Source organism: Hylobates moloch, unplaced genomic scaffold, assembly GCF_009828535.3.
Source record: "Hylobates moloch isolate HMO894 unplaced genomic scaffold, HMol_V3 SCAFFOLD_15, whole genome shotgun sequence".
In the NCBI taxonomy this organism is placed as follows: Eukaryota; Metazoa; Chordata; class Mammalia; order Primates; family Hylobatidae; genus Hylobates; species Hylobates moloch.
Window position 1 is genome coordinate 98812099 of NW_026652290.1, and position 17042 is coordinate 98829140.

Consider the following 17042-nt stretch of genomic DNA (forward strand, 5'->3'; position numbering starts at 1 on the left):
GCAGGCCCGGGCCGCTGGGGTGGTGGTGGCGGCGCCCGGAGCGGCGTGCGTAATGTCTGCACTTTGCTGGGGCCGCGGCGCGGCGGGGCTCAAACGGGTCCTGCGGCCCTGCGGCCGCCCGGGGCTCCCCGCCAAAGAAGGTAACACGAAGGGAGAGGGCCAAGCAGCCTGGGGGCCACGCCGCGGGCTCCTCTTCGCGCGGCCGGGGCCTTTGGCGCTATGACCTTTGCCCCTTTGCACCTGGGCGTGCAGAGCGCGCAGACCCGGCCCCGCTTTCCACTCGCCCTTGCCCGCTCTTCCGACTGAGGCTCCTCAGTGCAGTCTGACCTTTGACTCGTGGTTTCTTATGGAGCCTCCTGACCCCAGGTGTGGTGTTTAGGGCTCTTAACCTTTGACCTGCTGCACCTCGAATGCGAGGAACCCTCTCCGCGGTTCCCCGCCCGTGTTCGCCGTGGCGGGGCCCCTTCCACCTTCGCTGTCTTAGTTTTTTTCCAGCTTAAGCCCGTGCCCAGAGAGTTTCCGCTGCGTTTAGGGCTCCTTTGCCCTTCGCCCCTGCGGCTTCTGCCTTTATGGAGGCCCCCGCCCACACGCCCGGACCCCCTCAGCCGCCCTCGTCTTTCCCGCAGGGACCCTCGGTGGCGTCTGCGGCCCCAGGAGGAGCTCGTCCGCCAGCCCCCAGGAGCGAGACCAAGACCGCAGGAAGGATTGGGGCCACGTGGAGCTGCTGGAGGGTGAGCGCGACCCCCACGGCGGCGCGGGAGAGGAGGGTCCGCTCCCTGCTGCGGGGAGAAAAGGCGAAGGCTCAGATTCTGAGACAGGTTGAGGGCGGTCTCCATCTCTCGGGTCCCAGGACCCGCCCAGACGGCGTTGCTGGAACGTCTCTTGCGCCGCTCATGGGCCCCGTCATTGCCGAGCAGGCGTCTTCCTGGAGCGCTCGTAATTCCCCCTCCCCAGAACCCTACCAGGTGCTCCCACTCTCCAGGGACACAGGTGAGGCCCAAGATTATTCTGGAGAGACCCCCCCCCCCCCCCCCAGGCCACATGTGCAGAGCCAGGGCGTGAACCCTGAACTGACTCAGCTGTCCTGGCTTGGCTCTGGGCGGTAGGCGCCTAATGGAGACTGGGTGACTTCGAAACTTGGGAGGGACAGCCCAGGCTCCGATGGTGGCAGGTCCTCGGCCTGGCCTGGCTGGTGGTGTGGGAGGGAGGTGGGAGCTTCCCTGTGCTTGCTTCCCACCGGTGCTCCTGCCCCACATCCTGTCTGCGTCCATCAGCCAGCCCGGAAGGGAGAGACGGCAGAGCCTTTATAAAGGGAAAAAAAAACCTGGCCAGGTGCGGTGGCTCACGCCTGTAATCCCAGCACTTTTGGGTGGCCGAGATGGGCGGATCAAGAGGTCAGGAGTTCGAGGCCTGGTGCGGTGGCTCATGCCTGTTATCCCAGCACTTTGGGAGGCCTAGGCGGGCGGATCAAGAGGTCATGAGTTCAAGACTAGCCTGGCCAACATGGCGAAATCCCGTCTCTACTAAAAATACAAAAATTAGCTGGGTGTGGTGGTGAACGCCTGCAGTGCCAGCTACTTGGGAGGCTGAGGCAGGAAAATCGCTTGAACCCGGGGAGACTGAGGCAGGAGAATCGTTTGAACCCGGGAGGTGGAGGTTGTGGTGAGCCAAGATCATGCCATTGCACTCTAGCCTGGGCAACAAGAGGGAAACTCCATCTCAAAAACAAAACAAAACAAAGCTCTCAACTGTTAATCCTCAAAGTGTCTCCTGAGTTTCAGAGCACTCTGAAGGCAGGCATCACGCTTGTCTTTTTATTTCAGCAATTTTTTTTTTCTTGAGATGTCTCAATCTGTTGCCAGGCTGGAGTGCAGTGGTGCGATCTTAGCTCACTGCAGCCTCTGCCTCCCAAGTTCCAGCAATTCTCCTGCCTCAACCTCCCGAGTAGCTGGAACCACAGGTGCACACCACCGTGCCCGGTTAATTTTTTGTATTTTTAGTAGAGATGGGGTTTCACTGTGTTGGCCAGGCTGGTTTTGATCTCCTGACTTCATGACTCGCCTACCTCGGCCTCCCAAAGTGCTGGGATTACAGGCGTGAGCCACCATATCTGGACACCTGGGCCCCCCCCTCGTTTTTTGTTTGTTTGTTTGTTTGTTTTTGAGACAGGGTCCTGCTCTGTCTCTCAGGCTGCAGCACGGTGGCTGATCACGGCTCACAGCAGCCAGGAACTCCTAGGCTTAGGTGATTCTCTCACGTCAGCCACCGGAGTAGCTGGGACCACAGGTGCGCCGCCCTATACCCGGCCTATTTCAACAGTCTTTTTTTTTAGATGGAATCTTGCTCTGTTGCCCAGGCTGGAGTGCAATGGCACTATCTTGAGTCACTGCAACCTCTGCCTCTCAGGCTCAAGCAATTCTCCTGCCTCAGCCTCCCAAGTAGCTGGTACTATAGACACATGCCATCATGCCCAGCTAATTTTTTGGATTTCTAGTAGAGACGGGGTTTCACCATGTTGGCCAGGCTGGTCTCGAACTCCTGACCTCAGGTGATCTTCCTGCCTCAGCCTCCCAAAGTGCTGGGATTACAGGCGTGAGCCGCCATGCCCGGCCAACAGTAGATTTCCAATAAGACTTCTTTAAACAGATACAGAACACTTAGGCATTGATTGGTTCGCAAAAATGCAGCCTGAGGCAGCACGAGCAGCAGCTGCCTTTTCCCTGTGAGCTAGTGGCTCAGCGTTTACTGACTCGGCATCCACCAGCATAGACGCTGGGAGCCTAGGAGTGTGTGTGTGGCAGCTCCACCAGCTGAGGGGTCTTGCTGAGGCGGGGTGCGAACTTGCAGGCCACGGTTGAGCCAGGGAGCGAGCGGTTCAGGGTCCCGGGGGTCTGTGCAGAGGCCCTGAGCTAGACAGTGAGTGAGAGGGGCAGGGGCAGGGGAGGCCTGGGAGGCAAGGGGCCACCTGGATAGATTCTGGAGGCAAGCCCAGAGGAGGTACTGAGAGGTGGACGGAGGGCGTTGTCAGAGACCCCGGGGCTCTGGGCCTGGGCACCTGGAGGGTCCGAGCGGCCAGTGACCGGGAAGACGCGGTGCCGCAGGTTTCGGTGGCAGCTTGTTAGGGCTGCTGAGTTTTGTGAGGCTCGGATGGGGAGGTGCGGAGAAGGTGGTGGGGTGCGTGTGTCCGGAAGGGAGGGGGCAGACTTTACAACGTTGTTGGCAGATACGAGGAATTCACGCCTTGGGTCCCGGCGAGCTCAGCCACCTGCACCTCCTGGCCTGGCTCGGGGTCCAGAGAGATGGGTGCTTGGATGGGGGGGTCCCTCTCACGTCCTTGCCCTCTGCCTCTCACAGTGCTCCAGGCGCGGGTACGGCAGCTGCAGGCTGAGAGCGTGTCGGAGGTGGTGGTGAACAGGGTGGATGTGGCGCGGCTCCCAGAATGTGGCAGTGGAGATGGTGGCCTCCAGCCACCCAGGAAGGTCCAGACGGGGGCCAAGGATGCCACCCCGGTGCCCTGTGGCCGCTGGGCAAAGAGACTGGAGAAGGATAAGTGGACCCAGCAGATGCGCATGCAGCGGTTGGAGGCCAAGCTGCAGATGCCAGTCCAGAGGGGGGAGTTCAAGGTGCTGACCAAGCGCCTGCGGGTGGAGCCCCAGCTCCTGAGCAAGCACCTGGCCGGGTGCCTGGAGCACTGCACGCACCAGGCCCCCAAGAGCCCCTGGGAGGAGCAGCTGGCCCAGGTGCTGCAGGAGGCCCCTCCGAAGCCGAGCCCCAATGTGGAGCAGGCCCCGTCGGCGCAGCGCACGCAGGCCCAGCTCTCAAGTCAGCAGCAGAGACTCCTGGCCTTCTTCAAGTGCTGCCTGCTCACCGACCACCTGCCCCTCGCGCACCACTTGCTGGTCACCCACCATGGCCACCGGCAGAAGCAGAAGCTGCTCACGCTGGACATGTACAACACCGTGATGCTTGGCTGGGCGCGGCAGGTGAGTGCAGCCAGGAGCCGGGCCTCCTGCCCTGGTCGTTGGAGACGGGAACTTGCCCTCGTTTAGACTGGACTTTTCTCTCTCAGCCCCCAAGTTCAAGTCCTTTGTTTTCTATTTTAATAATTCTTTTAGGCTTTTCAAGTACAAATCACATGTGACTCTCAAATGTTGAAAATGACCAAAAAAGTAGGGAGAAATTCTGCTAATGCCTTGAGCATTTCCTTCCGGTCTTTCTCAGGGCTCGTGAACCCATCTGGGCAAGGGGTGCTTTTGGCCTCGTCGCGGGGCAGCCTGCAGAGCGCTTGTCAGGATGAGGCTTTGCTGTTGGGGTTGACTTCGCTCTTTTTTCTGGTTTCCTGAGGTGGAGGGTGGGGCTGCTGTGCTGAGATCCTTCTGTGTGAAATGTGGGCGTTTGCTGGCATCACTGTCCCTCTGAGTACAGCTTTAGCTGCATCCCACCCATCTTCTTTGTGGTTCATCTGGAGTATTTTCCAATTTCCCTTGCCGTTTTCTTTTCTTTTCTTTTTTTTTTTGAGACGGTGTCTCGCGCTCTCACTCAGGCTGCAGTGCAGTGGCGCGATCTCGGCTCACTGCAAGCTCCCCCTCCCGGGTTCACGCCATTCTCCTGCCTCAGCCTCTTCGAGTTGCTGGGACTACAGGCGCCTGTCACCACGCCCGGCTGATTTTTTTGTATTTTTAGTAGAGACGGGGTTTCACCGTGGTCTCGATCTCCTGACCTCGTGATCCGCCCGCCTCGGCCTCCCAAAGTGCTGGGATTACAAGTGTGAGCCACCGCGCCTGGCTGCCGTTTTCTTTTTGTTTGTTTGTTTATTTGTTTTTTGGGGCATAGTCTGCCTCTGTCACCAGGCTGGAGTGCAGTCATGCGATCTCGGCGCACGGCCGCCTCCACCTCCCAGGTTCAAGCGATTCTCCTGCCTCAAGTAGCTGGAATTACAGGTGCTCGCCACCACGCCTGACTAATTTTTATATTTTTAGTAGAGACGGGGGTTTCACCGTGTTGGCCAGGCTGGTCTCAAACTCCTGACCTCATGATCTGCCCACCTCAGCCTCCCAAGGAGCTGGGACTACAGGCGTGAGCCACCACATCCGGCCAAAGTTTCTCCTCGGACCCCTTGGTTGTTTTGGAGGGTGGTGGTTACAAACCCTTTCAAGGGAGCAAACGTTCCCAGCTTTCTCCCCCCCCATGATCCTTCAGCCCTAATTTGAGACACAGCAGTAAAAGCTTGTCTTAATATTTGGGTAAACATGGGATACTATTATGTTAAAATACAGTTATCACAACATTAAGACCAATTCGTGGTAGAGAACTTGATGTGCTTCTTTATTAATGCATCAGACAGCGAAATGCAGGAGCAGGTGGAGCCCCTCTTGCAGTGAAGTCTGCAGCGCCCTTACCACGAGGTGGAGGCAGCTTGCTGCCTGGTTCTTCCTTGCTGCAGGGGCGCCAGACTCCAAGGAGACTGAGGATGAGGGTCGTGTATTTTCCCCTCCATGGTCACAAGCCCCCTGAATTCCCTCAGCAGAGAGCCCACACTGTCACAGGGCGCTTTTGTGATCGGCCCCTAACGAAGTGTCACAGACCTGGCCGCTTGCACAGCAGAAACGCACTCTCAGCACTAGAGCCCCGACGTCTGAAATCAAGATGTCTGCAGACCCGAGGTCTCACCAGAGGCTCTGGCAGGGACCCGTCCTGCCTCTCCCCGCGTTCGGGGGTGGCCAGCAGTCCTGGATGTCGCTCGATGTTGATCGCAGCCTCCTGAGTAGCTGGGATTACGGGCGTGCGCCACCACCCCTGGATGATTGTTTTAATTTTTATTTTTAGTAGAGGTGGGGTTTCACCATGTTAGCCAGGCTAAGGCATTGCTTTTATCTTTTTTTTTTTTTTTTTTGAGATAGATTCTCTCTCTGTTGCCCAGGCTAGGGTGCAGTGTCATGATCTCAGGTCACTGCTGCCTCCACCTCCCGGGTTGAAGAATTCTGCCTGCCTCAGCCTCCTGAGTGGCTGGGATTACAGGGACTCACCACCACGCCCGGCCAATTTTTGTTTTTTTTAGTAGAGACGGGCTTTTGCCATGTTGGCCAGGCTGGTCTCAAACTCCTGACCTCAGGTAATCCGCCCGCCTCAGCCTCCCAAAGTGCTAGGATTACAGGCGTGAGCGATCGTGCCTGGCCACATATTCTAACCAGCGCCATCGAGTAGAACTTTCTATGAAGTTGGGAATTTTCTGCATCTGCCAACAGCTGTGTGTGGCTACTGAACACTTGAAGCTGGTGAAAGCGAAGAACTGAGTATTTCAATTTAAGGACTGTGTGTGGTCAGCGAGGTCTACCATACAGAGGTCGTTTAGAAACTGCCCCAAAACTGGCCGGGTGCAGTGGCTCACACCTGTGATCCCAGCACTTTGGGAGGCTGAGGCGGGCGGATTACCTGAGGTCAAGAGTTTGAGACCAGTCTGGCTAACACGGTGAAACCCCGTCTCTACTAAAAATACACAAAAAATTAGCCGGGTGTCGGGAGGCGGAGCTTGCAGTGAGCCGAGATCGTGCCACTGCACTCCAGCCTGGGTGACAAAGCGAGACTCCATCTCAAAAACAAACAAACAAAAAAAAGCCGGGTGTGGTGGCGGGTGCCTGCACTCCCAGCTACTCGGGAGGCTGAGGCAGGAGGATGGCAAGAACCCGGGAGGCGGAGCTTGCAGTGAGCCCAGATTGCGCCACTGCACTCCAGCCTGGGCAACAGAGCAAGACTCCGTCTCAAAAAAAAAAAAAAAAAAAAATGCCCCAATACTCATGTCTCTGGTGTGTGGCCATCTCATGTCACAGCATGTGTTGAGCTACTATGGGGTGGGAGGATGTAAAGGAATGTTTTTCCCTTTGGAATAGTCTGTTATAGTTACAGGCCACTCTTAAGCGGCCACTGGGTCAAAGGAGAAATTGCTCAGAACAGGGATCTCAGGAAAAACGAATACAAGAAAAAAATTATATATATATATATATATAATTTTATGTATATATGTATATTTTAAGACAGAGTCTCCAAGTCTGTGTCGATAGCAAAGTTGCTGTCGCCCGGGCTGGAGTGCAGTGGTGAGATCCCAGCTCACCGCAACTTCCGCCTTCTGCATTCAAGTGATTCTCCTGCCTCAGGCTCCCAAGTAGCTGGGATTACAGAAATGTGCCACCACGCCCAGCTAATTTTTTTTTTTTTTTTTTGTATCTTTAGTAGAGACGGGGTTTCACTATGTTGGCCAGGCTGGTCTTAAACTCCTGACCTCTTGATCCACTTGTCTTGGCCTCCCAAAGTGCTGGGATTACAGGCATGAGCCACTGTGCGTAGCCAAAAATTAGATGGAAAAAAAAAGAAATTGCAGGGGATATTTAAGCCATACATGCCTGGGTGTGGTGGCTCATACCTGTAATCCCAGTGCTTTGGGAGGTCGAGGCAGGAGGATTGCTTGAGCCCAGGAGTTTGAGAGCAGACTGGGCAACAGAGCGAGACACCCCTCTCTACCAAGAAAGAAAAAGAATTGGGCCATGCCCGGTGGCTCACGCCTGTAATCCTAGCACTTTGGGAGGCCGAGGCGGGTGGATTCCCTGAGGTCAGGAGTTGGAGACCAGCCTGGCCAACAGGGCCAAACCCCATCTCTACTAAAAATACAAAATAATTAAGCCGGGTGTGGTGGCGTGTGCCTGTAATCCCAGCTACTCAGGAGGCTGAGGCAGGAGAATCGGTTGAACCCGGGAGGCGGAGGTTGGCAGTGAGCCGAGATTACGTCACTGCACTCCAGCCTGGGTGACAGAGCGAGACTCCGTCTAAAAAAATAATAAAATTTCCAAAGAAGAAGTAAACTATGAAGTTTGAAAACACTTGGAGATAATGAAAATGAAAACACCACCTGTCAGAAGTTCTGGGATGCAGCTAAAACAGTGCTTGCAGGGTAATTTATAGTCACAAAATGCCTATATTCAGAAAGGTGATGGCCGGGCGCGGTGGCGCACGCCTGTCATCCCAGCACTTTGGGAGGCTGAGGCTGGCAGATCACGATGTCAGGAGTTCAAGACCAGCCTGGCCAGCATGGTGAAACCCCGTATCTACTGAAAATGCAAAAAAATTAGCTGGTGTGGTGGCGTGTCTCTGTAATCCCAGCTACTCAGGAGGCCAAGGCAGGAGAATTGCTGGAACCCGGGAGGCAGAGGTTGCAGTGAGCCGAGATCGTGCCACTGCACTCCAGCCTGGGCAACAGAGCAAGACTCCATCTTGGGGGAAAAAAAAAGTGAAACATCTCAGACCAAATACATCACCTTTCACCTTAGGAAACTAGAAGAAGCTGTCACTAAACCTAAAGCAAGTAGATGAAAGGAAGTTACAAAAATTAAAACAGAAATCGATGAAACGGAAGGCAGAAACAGCACAGAACAGTCAAGCCAAGTCAGTCCTTTGAAAAGATCCATGCAATTGACAAACCTGGAGGTTTAACAAGCCGCCTCCCAGAGGAACGTGAACCTCCCACAGCGCCACCTGGCGGGCCATGCGGCCGCCTCTGCAGGCAGAGCCTGTGTGTCAGAACCTCAGGGACGCGTGGGTCTGCCCAGCTGGCCGCTCCTGCCTGGTGACCCTGTCCCCTGCTGAGCTGGTGGCTACAGAGGAGGGGTCTCCAGGGAGCAGGGAGGATGCGGAGGTTGGGCCATCCCCCCAGACCTTCACCCTGGCTTGGTCTCCCAGGGTGCCTTCAAGGAGCTGGTGTACGTGTTATTCATGGTGAAGGATGCCGGCCTGACCCCGGACCTGCTGTCCTATGCGGCCGCCCTCCAATGCATGGGGAGGCAGGACCAGGATGCCGGGACCATCGAGAGGTAGATGGTGTCGGGAGGGCCCCACCCGTCACCCCCCACCCCCCACCCCCTACCCCCTACCCCCCACCATGTCCCTGCCAGGGTTTTAAGATCTGGGACAGTGCCTGGACTGGGGGCTGGCGACCCCCAGAGGGCCTGAGAGCCGCACTGAGACCTGCAGGCTAGCAGGAGGTGGTCACGAGGTTCCCCCGGGGCCCGTGGAAGCCCAGCATGGGGCTGGCCCGACCCTAGAGCAGGCCTCCTGCCCCACAGGTGTCTGGAACAGATGAGCCAAGAGGGGCTGAAGCTGCAGGCACTCTTCACCACCGTGCCCCTGTCCGAGGAGGATCGCGCCACTGTTCTGAAGGCCGTGCACAAGGTGAAGCCCACCTTCAGCCTCCCGCCGCAGCTGCCGCCCCCGGTCAACACCTCCAAGCTGCTCAGGGACGTGTATGCCAAGGTGAGCCCACGTGGGGCCTGGCAGACAGACTTCAGTCCTCATAGCTGCCCTCTGGGGGTCCCTGGAGCCTCAGCTCAGACCAGACCAATGGGCCTCCCCGGTGCCCAGGGCTCACCTGGGCTGGGAGGGTCTTGGCCCTGAGGGTGTCGGCTCCCGGGGGACGAGGTGGTCGGGCGCTGCAGAGATAGGGTGGGTGACAGGAGAGCAGCGCATTTGAGTGGGGCTGCCAGGAGCACGCAGTGGGCTCGTCTTTTACTGAGGTGTAATTCACCTGCCATAAAACCCTCTTAAAGGTGTAATTCAGCGATTTTAGTATAGTCACAGTTGTCTAATTCTAGAATGTTCTATCACCCCAAAAGGAAGCCTCGTCCCCATCACCCGTCACTCCCCATCCCCTCCCCCTCTGTGGATGAGTCTGCTCTGGACATTCCATAGAAATGGGACCGCACACTGCGTGACCTTTTGTGTTTGGCATCTCCCACTGAGCGTGACGTCCTCACGGTGCATCCGTGAGGCGGCCGGGGTCAGGACTGAGTCATGCTCCGGTGCGTGGATGGCCGCGGCGTGCCCGTCTGTTCGTCCATTGGTGGATGTTGGGCTGTTTCTACTTATCGACTACTATGAGTCATGCGGCTGTGAACGCTTGTGTACAAGCTTTTGTGTGGACGTGCGTCTTTGATTCTCAAAGTGCTAGGCTTTAGTTGTTATTTTTAATTCATCTATTTCTGGATGGGTCACATTCACACAGTTCCAAGTTTGAGAAGAAAACAGCAAACATCTGGGGGCGCAGTGAATGGTCTCCCTGGGCTCTGCCAGCTCCCAGCACCACCGCCCCCGCCCCCGCCCCCCCCTCCACCTCCACGGTGCCGTGTCCCATCTAGAGGGGCCGAGGCCAGGAGAGGCCGAGGCCTTTGGTTTGCGCCGCTGGCACTGACTTTACCCACAGCCCGCTTTTCCCCGCATCAGCGATGGCAGCCAGCAACTTGCAGGAGACGCAGAAATGCCTGCACCCATGACGTCTTGGGGTCCTGGGAGGGGAGGGCAGGTCTCCCTCTGGCCAAGCCCCCGGCCTCACTACCCCCATCCCTGCAGGATGGGCCTGTGTCCTACCCGAAGCTGCACCTGCCCCTGAAGGACCTGCAGTGTCTCTTTGAGAAGCAGCTCCGCGTGGAGCTGGCCAGCAAGGTGTGCGTGGTGTCTGTGGAGAAGCCCACATTGCCAAGCAAGGAGGTCACGCACGCGGTAGGTGCTGAGCCGGGGTCCCCTGTCCGCCGCAGGGGCTGAGCCGGGCTCCCGTGTCTGCCGCAGGGGCTGAGCCGGGCTCCCGTGTCTGCTGCAGGGGCTGAGCTCCGTGTATGCGGTTGAATTGCTCATGCCTTGGTCTGGGCATGCAGGGCCTAGGATCTCAGCCTGGCTGTCGCTCAGGAAAAACTTGTGGGGTCCCGAGGTTGGGTTTTGGCCTGTGCTTCTGCGCACGCTGCGGCTGGGCTTGTGCTCTTGGCTGCGTCAGTCACACCGAAGCCGGCAGAGGGCAGGCCGGGGTGAGGAGCTATCCGGAACACACAGCAGGGACCTTGAGGGCCGTGAGGTCTCTGCAGGGAGCTGCGGTGATCCGCGTCCTGTGAGCCTGGGTCCCGCCAGCTGCCACGGGGCTCACCGGGCCCGTTCATCCCCGCAGCGGAAGACCCTGAAGACCCTGCGAGACCAATGGGAGAAAGCACTGTGCCGGGCGCTGAAGGAGACCAAGAACCGCCTGGAGCGCGAGGCGCACGAGGGCCGGTTCTCACTGTACCCCTTCCTGTGCCTGCTGGACGAACGCGAGGTGGTGCGGATGCTCCTGCAGGTGCGTCTTCCTCCGCGCGGCCGGGTCCCCGGGCGGGGCAGGCAGGCACTCACGGCCTCCTTCCGCAGGTCCTGCAGGCGCTGCCCGCCCAGGGTGAGTCCTTCACCACCCTGGCCCGGGAGCTGAGTGCGCGCACTTTCAGCCGGCACGTGGTGCAGAGGCAGCGGCTCAGTGGCCAGGTGCAGGCGCTGCAGAACCATTACAGGAAGTACCTGTGCCTGCTGGCCTCCGACACCACGGTGAGGCTCGCACCTGCTCTCTTCCTGGCTGGGGCCAGTGGCGGGTGGGCGCTCTCCCTCCCTGGGGCAGCCGGGTTTGCCCCCAAGCCTCAGCCTGTTCCTCTGTATGCTTGGGCTGACAGATGCCCCACTGGGGGTCAGGCACGGGCCGTGGGGCATCTGGCTCAGAGGCCCCGGTGCCCAGCCCCCTGACCGCCCTGTCCCACAGGTGCCCAAGCCCTGCCTGCCGCGGCAGTACTGGGAGGCGCTGGGGGCGCCCGAGGCCCTGCGGGAGCAGCCCTGGCCCCTGCCAGTGCAGATGGAGCTCGGCAAGCTGCTGGCGGAGATGCTCGTGCAGGCTACGCAGATGCCGAGCAGCCTGGACAAGCTGCGTCGCTCCTCCCGGCTTGTCCCCGTGCTCTACCACGTGTATTCCTTCCGCAACGTCCAGCAGGTGCCAGGCAGCAGTGCCCTCCTGAGCTGGGGGGCATCCCGCTGGGGGGACCGGGGGGACCAGGGACCCCATGGGGTTGGCGCCTCTGGGCGGAGTCTTGATCTCAGCGCAGCCGTCGGTACCTCCCAGGACTCAGGACGCACCATGGGTGTCCACGCAGCTGTCCGGCCGTTTCTGGAGGTGGCTTCTGTTCGTGGGAGGCCACACTGGTTTCTTGTTGGTCGGGGAGCCGGCCCGTCTCACCCAAGTTTAAGGGGTGGGTGCAGGAAGGCCCCAGCACCGGGGCCCTGACCCATCTGCCTGTCGCACCCCAGATCGGCATCCTGAAGCCGCACCCGGCCTACGTGCAGCTGCTGGAGAAGGCCGCGGAGCCCACTCTGACCTTCGAGGCGGTGGATGTGCCCATGCTTTGCCCCCCGCTGCCCTGGACCTCGCCGCACTCTGGTGCCTTCCTGCTCAGCCCCACCAAACTTATGCGCACGGTGGAAGGCGCCACGCAGCACCAGGAGCTGCTGGAAACCTGCCCGCCCACCGCGCTGCATGGCGCGCTGGACGCCCTCACCCAACTGGGCAACTGCGCCTGGCGCGTCAACGGGCCGGTGCTGGACCTGGTGCTGCAGCTCTTCCAGGCCAAGGGCTGCCCCCAGCTAGGCGTGCCGGCCCCGCCCTCCGAGGCGCCCCAGCCGCCCGAGGTCCACCTGCCGCACAGCGCCGCGCCCGCCCGCAAGGCCGAGCTGCGCCGTGAGGTGGCGCACTGCCAGAAGGTGGCCCGCGACATGCACAGCCTGCGGGTGGAAGCGCTGTACCGCCTCTCGCTGGCGCAGCACCTGCGGGACTGCGTCTTCTGGCTGCCGCACAACATGGACTTCCGTGGCCGCACCTACCCCTGCCCGCCGCACTTCAACCACCTGGGCAGCGACGTGGCGCGGGCCCTGCTGGAGTTCGCCCAGGGCCGCCCGCTCGGCCCGCACGGCCTAGACTGGCTCAAGATCCACCTGGTCAATCTCACGGGGTTCAAGAAGCGGGAGCCGCTGCAGAAGCGCCTGGCCTTTGCGGAGGAGGTGATGGACGACATCCTGGACTCCGCGGACCGACCCTTGACGGTAGGGGCGGGGCCTCGGCGCCCCCGTGTCCCGCCTTCCTGCATCCCCCACCCTCCTCCGGCACCCCCGCCCGCCCCCGTGCCCCCTGCCTGTCCTCCTCCCCCCTTCCCCTGGCGCCCCCGCTTTACCCACGCTCCGCCCTCTCCTGGCGCCCCCAAGGTCCCCGCCCGTCCTCCCCCCACGGCCCCGCGCCCCCTGCCCATTCTCCTCCCCTCCCTACCCGGCGCCCCCACGTCCCCCACCCGCCCTCCTACCCCGGCGCCCCCGCGTCCGCCGCCCGTCCTGCCTCTCCCCTCCCCCAGGGCCCCCGCGTCCCCTGCGCTCCCTCCTCCCCAGGCGTCCTCAAGTCCCCCGCCCGCCGCTCTCCCTCCTCCCCTCTCCCCCGGCGCCTCCGGACACACTTGTCTGAGCCCGGTCCACCTGCAGCCCCCACTCTCCATCCGTGGCTATGGAGGATTCATCCAGCCACTGCCCCGTCTCTCGCCCACATGGATCCTGTGTTCACCGTCACGCGTGTGCGTCTCCTCCCCATTTCCCACCTCCCCATTTCCCACCTCCCCGCAACACAGCCCCCCAGCGAGCTCAGGGATTCCGCCCGGTACTCACTGCCCCGCCCCCTCCACCCACTGTCCCCGCAGGGCCGAAAGTGGTGGATGGGCGCAGAGGAACCCTGGCAGACGTTGGCCTGCTGTATGGAGGTGGCGAAGGCTGTGCGCGCCTCCGACCCTGCTGCCTATGTCTCCCACCTCCCCGTCCATCAGGTGAGCCAGCTGGGTCGGGCCCCCGAGGCCATGCCATGTGCACTGGGCCTGGGGCTCGACTTGAGGGTGTGAGATTTCATCTTCGCTCGTGGTGTTCTTTGGAGGTGGCCCTAGAGGGTGCAGGAGCCATGGCTCCTGGTCTCTCCCGGGAGCATGCGGGAGCTCCGGTGCACTTGGCTGGGGGGTGCACGGCCCTAGGAACGGCTTGACCTGGGGGGTGGTTTAGGGTCCCACACATCGCTGCCTTTCTGAGCCTCCATCTCCCATTTGCGGCCCCTCCCTCAGGACGGTTCTTGCAATGGCCTGCAGCATTATGCTGCCCTGGGCCGCGACAGCGTGGGCGCCGCCTCCGTCAACCTGGAGCCCTCGGATGTGCCGCAGGACGTGTACAGCGGTGTGGCCGCGCAGGTAGGGCGTGCCCTGCTACCTGCTGCCCGGGGGCATCGGCGTGGGGGCAGTGCGGGCCCTGAGTCTCGGCCCCAGGTGCGCTCACCTTGGCCTGTCCCGAGGATGTGGTGGGGCTGGGGTGGGGGCTTCCCAAGCAGGTGTTGTCCGAGGGTTTCGTGGGTGCTTGGTGGCTCCTGGGCTGCTAGAGGGACTGACCCGCGCCTCCCGCCCCCCCGCGGTGCAGGTGGAGGTGTTCCGTAGGCAGGACGCCCAGCGGGGCGCACGGGTGGCACAGGTGCTGGAAGGCTTCATCACCCGCAAGGTGGTGAAGCAGACGGTGATGACCGTGGTGTACGGGGTCACCCGCTACGGCGGGCGCCTGCAGATTGAGAAGCGCCTCCGGGAGCTGAACGACTTTCCCCAGGTGCGCCAGGCCTGTAGCGCTGCGAACATGTTGGTTTCACTGCCTTGTGAAACTCAGACGGGTGTGCCCCAGACCCAGCCTCCCAGCAGGAGACCTGGCCGTTCCCCCAGACCACTGGCTGCCTGTTAGGGCTTGGGCATCTTTTGCTGACCGCGTGAGCGTCAGGCCCCATCCCCCACCCCCCTCCCCCCGACTCTGGGCCTCAGTTGCTCAGAAATGGGGGGGACTAGGGCCAGCCCCTGAGGACCCGCACCTGCTGCCTGCCCTCTGCAGGAGTTCGTGTGGGAGGCCTCCCACTACCTCGTACGCCAGGTCTTCAAGAGTCTACAGGAGATGTTCTCGGGGACCCGGGCCATCCAGGTACGTCCTGTCCTGTCCTGTCTCCGCTCGGCCAGGGCTGCCCGAGCAAGTGGACCGGAGCCCCTTCCTGAGCCCCCTGCCCTGAGACGGCCTGTGTCCCACAGCACTGGCTGACCGAGAGCGCCCGCCTCATCTCCCACACGGGCGCCGTGGTGGAGTGGGTCACACCCCTGGGTGTCCCCATCATCCAGCCGTATCGCCTGGAGTCCAAGGTCAAGGTCAGTGTGCCACCCCGTCCCGCCCCAGTGTGCCACCCCGTGCTGCCCGTGTGCCACCATCCCAGTGTGCCAGCATCCCAGTGTGCCAGCGTTCGTGTACCACTGCCCCAGTGTGCCACCGCATCCCACCTGTGTGCCATCCCGTCCCACCTGTGTGCCGTCCCAGTGTACCACCGCCCCAGTGTGCCACCCCATCCCACCTGTGTGCCATCCCGTCCCACCTGTGTGCCACCATCCCAGTGTAGCAGCGTCCCAGTGTACCACTGCCTCAGTGTGCCACCCCGTCCCGCCCCAGTGTACCATCCCAGTGTACCACCGCCCCAGTGTACCAGTGCCGTGCTGGGCCTCGGGCGGGGCTCACCGGCTCCTTCCCCTTTTTAGCAATTAGGAGGTGGAATTCAGAGCATCACCTACACCCACAACGGAGACATCAGCCGGTGAGTGGGGGGCCCGGGCTGGGGGGCTGGCCGGGGGTCGGGAGAGCAGCCACAGTGGAGACAGTAGCCAGTTAGGGGTGTCCCTGGGCTGCCTCCACCGGCACCTGTTCCGTCCTCAGGAAGCCCAACACACGTAAGCAGAAGAACGGCTTCCCGCCCAACTTCATCCACTCGCTGGACTCCTCACACATGATGCTCACCGCCCTGCACTGCTACAGGTGGGCGTCTCCGGACGGCGTGGGTGCCGCTCGCCTCCCACGGGCGTCTGTTCTGGTTATCAGGGCACAGCTGGCAAGGCTGGGTCCAGCAGGGGACAGTGCTGGGGGCAGGGACTGGGCAGAGTAGATCTGCTATGTCTGTGGGGCCTCTGCAGAGGCCCTGAGGCTGTGTGCCCCAAATGTAGGTGGTCCTGGCAGCTCCCCTCTTGTGGCCTGACAGAGCCAAGCATGGGCTCTGCCCCTTCCTGGTAGGCATTTCTTGGTGGGCACCGCAATGTATGGTTAGATCTGCAACACGTGGAGGTCGTTCCAGCAGAGTCTACCGGCCATGGGAGCTGGGAACGCTCAGGATGTGTGGTGGTGGCCCTGGCAGGAGGGGACAACGTAGCCACCCTCGGAGCTGAGGCTCCCACAGCAGCCCAGGGGGCGGCAGGTGTGGGGTGGGGAGGCTTCTGAGAATATTTCCTCCGCCTGTGCTGACTCCAAACCCAGGATGTTTGGGCAAGGGGTGGGGCGAAGCCTGGAGGAGGGTGGGCTTCCCTGGACCTCGAGTGGAGGGAGCTGAGCACAGGGCTAGGATGCTGGTCACGGGGTGGCCCTGTGAGCTCCCCTCCCGAGCCCTCCGCTCTGCCGCAGGAAGGGCCTGACCTTCGTCTCTGTGCACGACTGTTACTGGACCCACGCAGCTGATGTCTCCATCATGAACCAGGTGCCCCCAGCGTCCGAGCCTCAGTCCACTCATGGGTGGGGCCCCGCACACCAGGGCATTGGGTAGGGGTGGTGCCCAGAGCCTGCCTGATCACCCCTGGGGATCCCCTCACTCCTGCCCAGGTGTGCCGGGAGCAGTTTGTCCACCTGCACAGCGAGCCCATTCTGCAGGACCTGTCCAAGTTCCTGGTCAAGCGGTTCTGCTCTGAGTAAGGCGCTCGCTGACCCCAACTACCCGGACCCCCCCCCCGCCCCCTAAAAACCTGGCCTCAGCCTCACCCCACCCTGTTTCCAACCCCAGGCCCCGGAAGATCTTGGAGGCCAGCCAGCTGAAGCAGACACTGCAGGCGGTGCCCAAGCCAGGTAGGCGGGTGGGCAGCCTCGCAAGGGTGGCTCTAACTACGGGTCAGGGCGGGGCCTTCCCGCCACCCATGCCGTCTGCTCTTCCTCCGCAGGGGCCTTCGACCTGGAGCAGGTGAAGTATTCCACCTACTTCTTCAGCTGACACCCGGGGAGCCTTGTGCCCGTGTGTAAATAAAGCTCTTTTTGCCACCCCCGGAGCTGCTGTCTTCAGGGAGCGCGTTTGCCCTGTGGGTCCCGAGCAATCATACGCG

General features: G+C 61.0%; 1 protein-coding gene across 1 annotated transcript; it reads left to right on the plus strand.

Moving 5' to 3' along the window:
* On the plus strand, positions 1-16980 carry POLRMT (RNA polymerase mitochondrial). The gene is made up of 21 exons (XM_032178459.2): positions 1-140; positions 627-731; positions 3355-3983; positions 8728-8858; positions 9111-9297; positions 10390-10539; positions 10976-11140; positions 11209-11379; positions 11588-11812; positions 12127-12915; positions 13554-13676; positions 13962-14084; positions 14308-14487; positions 14761-14847; positions 14952-15065; positions 15447-15502; positions 15622-15720; positions 16357-16429; positions 16552-16637; positions 16730-16791; positions 16884-16980. The coding sequence occupies exons 1-21, from the start codon at positions 53-55 to the stop codon at positions 16931-16933; spliced, it is 3693 nt and encodes a 1230-aa protein (XP_032034350.1). The 5' UTR covers positions 1-52; the 3' UTR covers positions 16934-16980.
* The last annotated feature ends 62 nt before the right edge of the window (positions 16981-17042 follow it).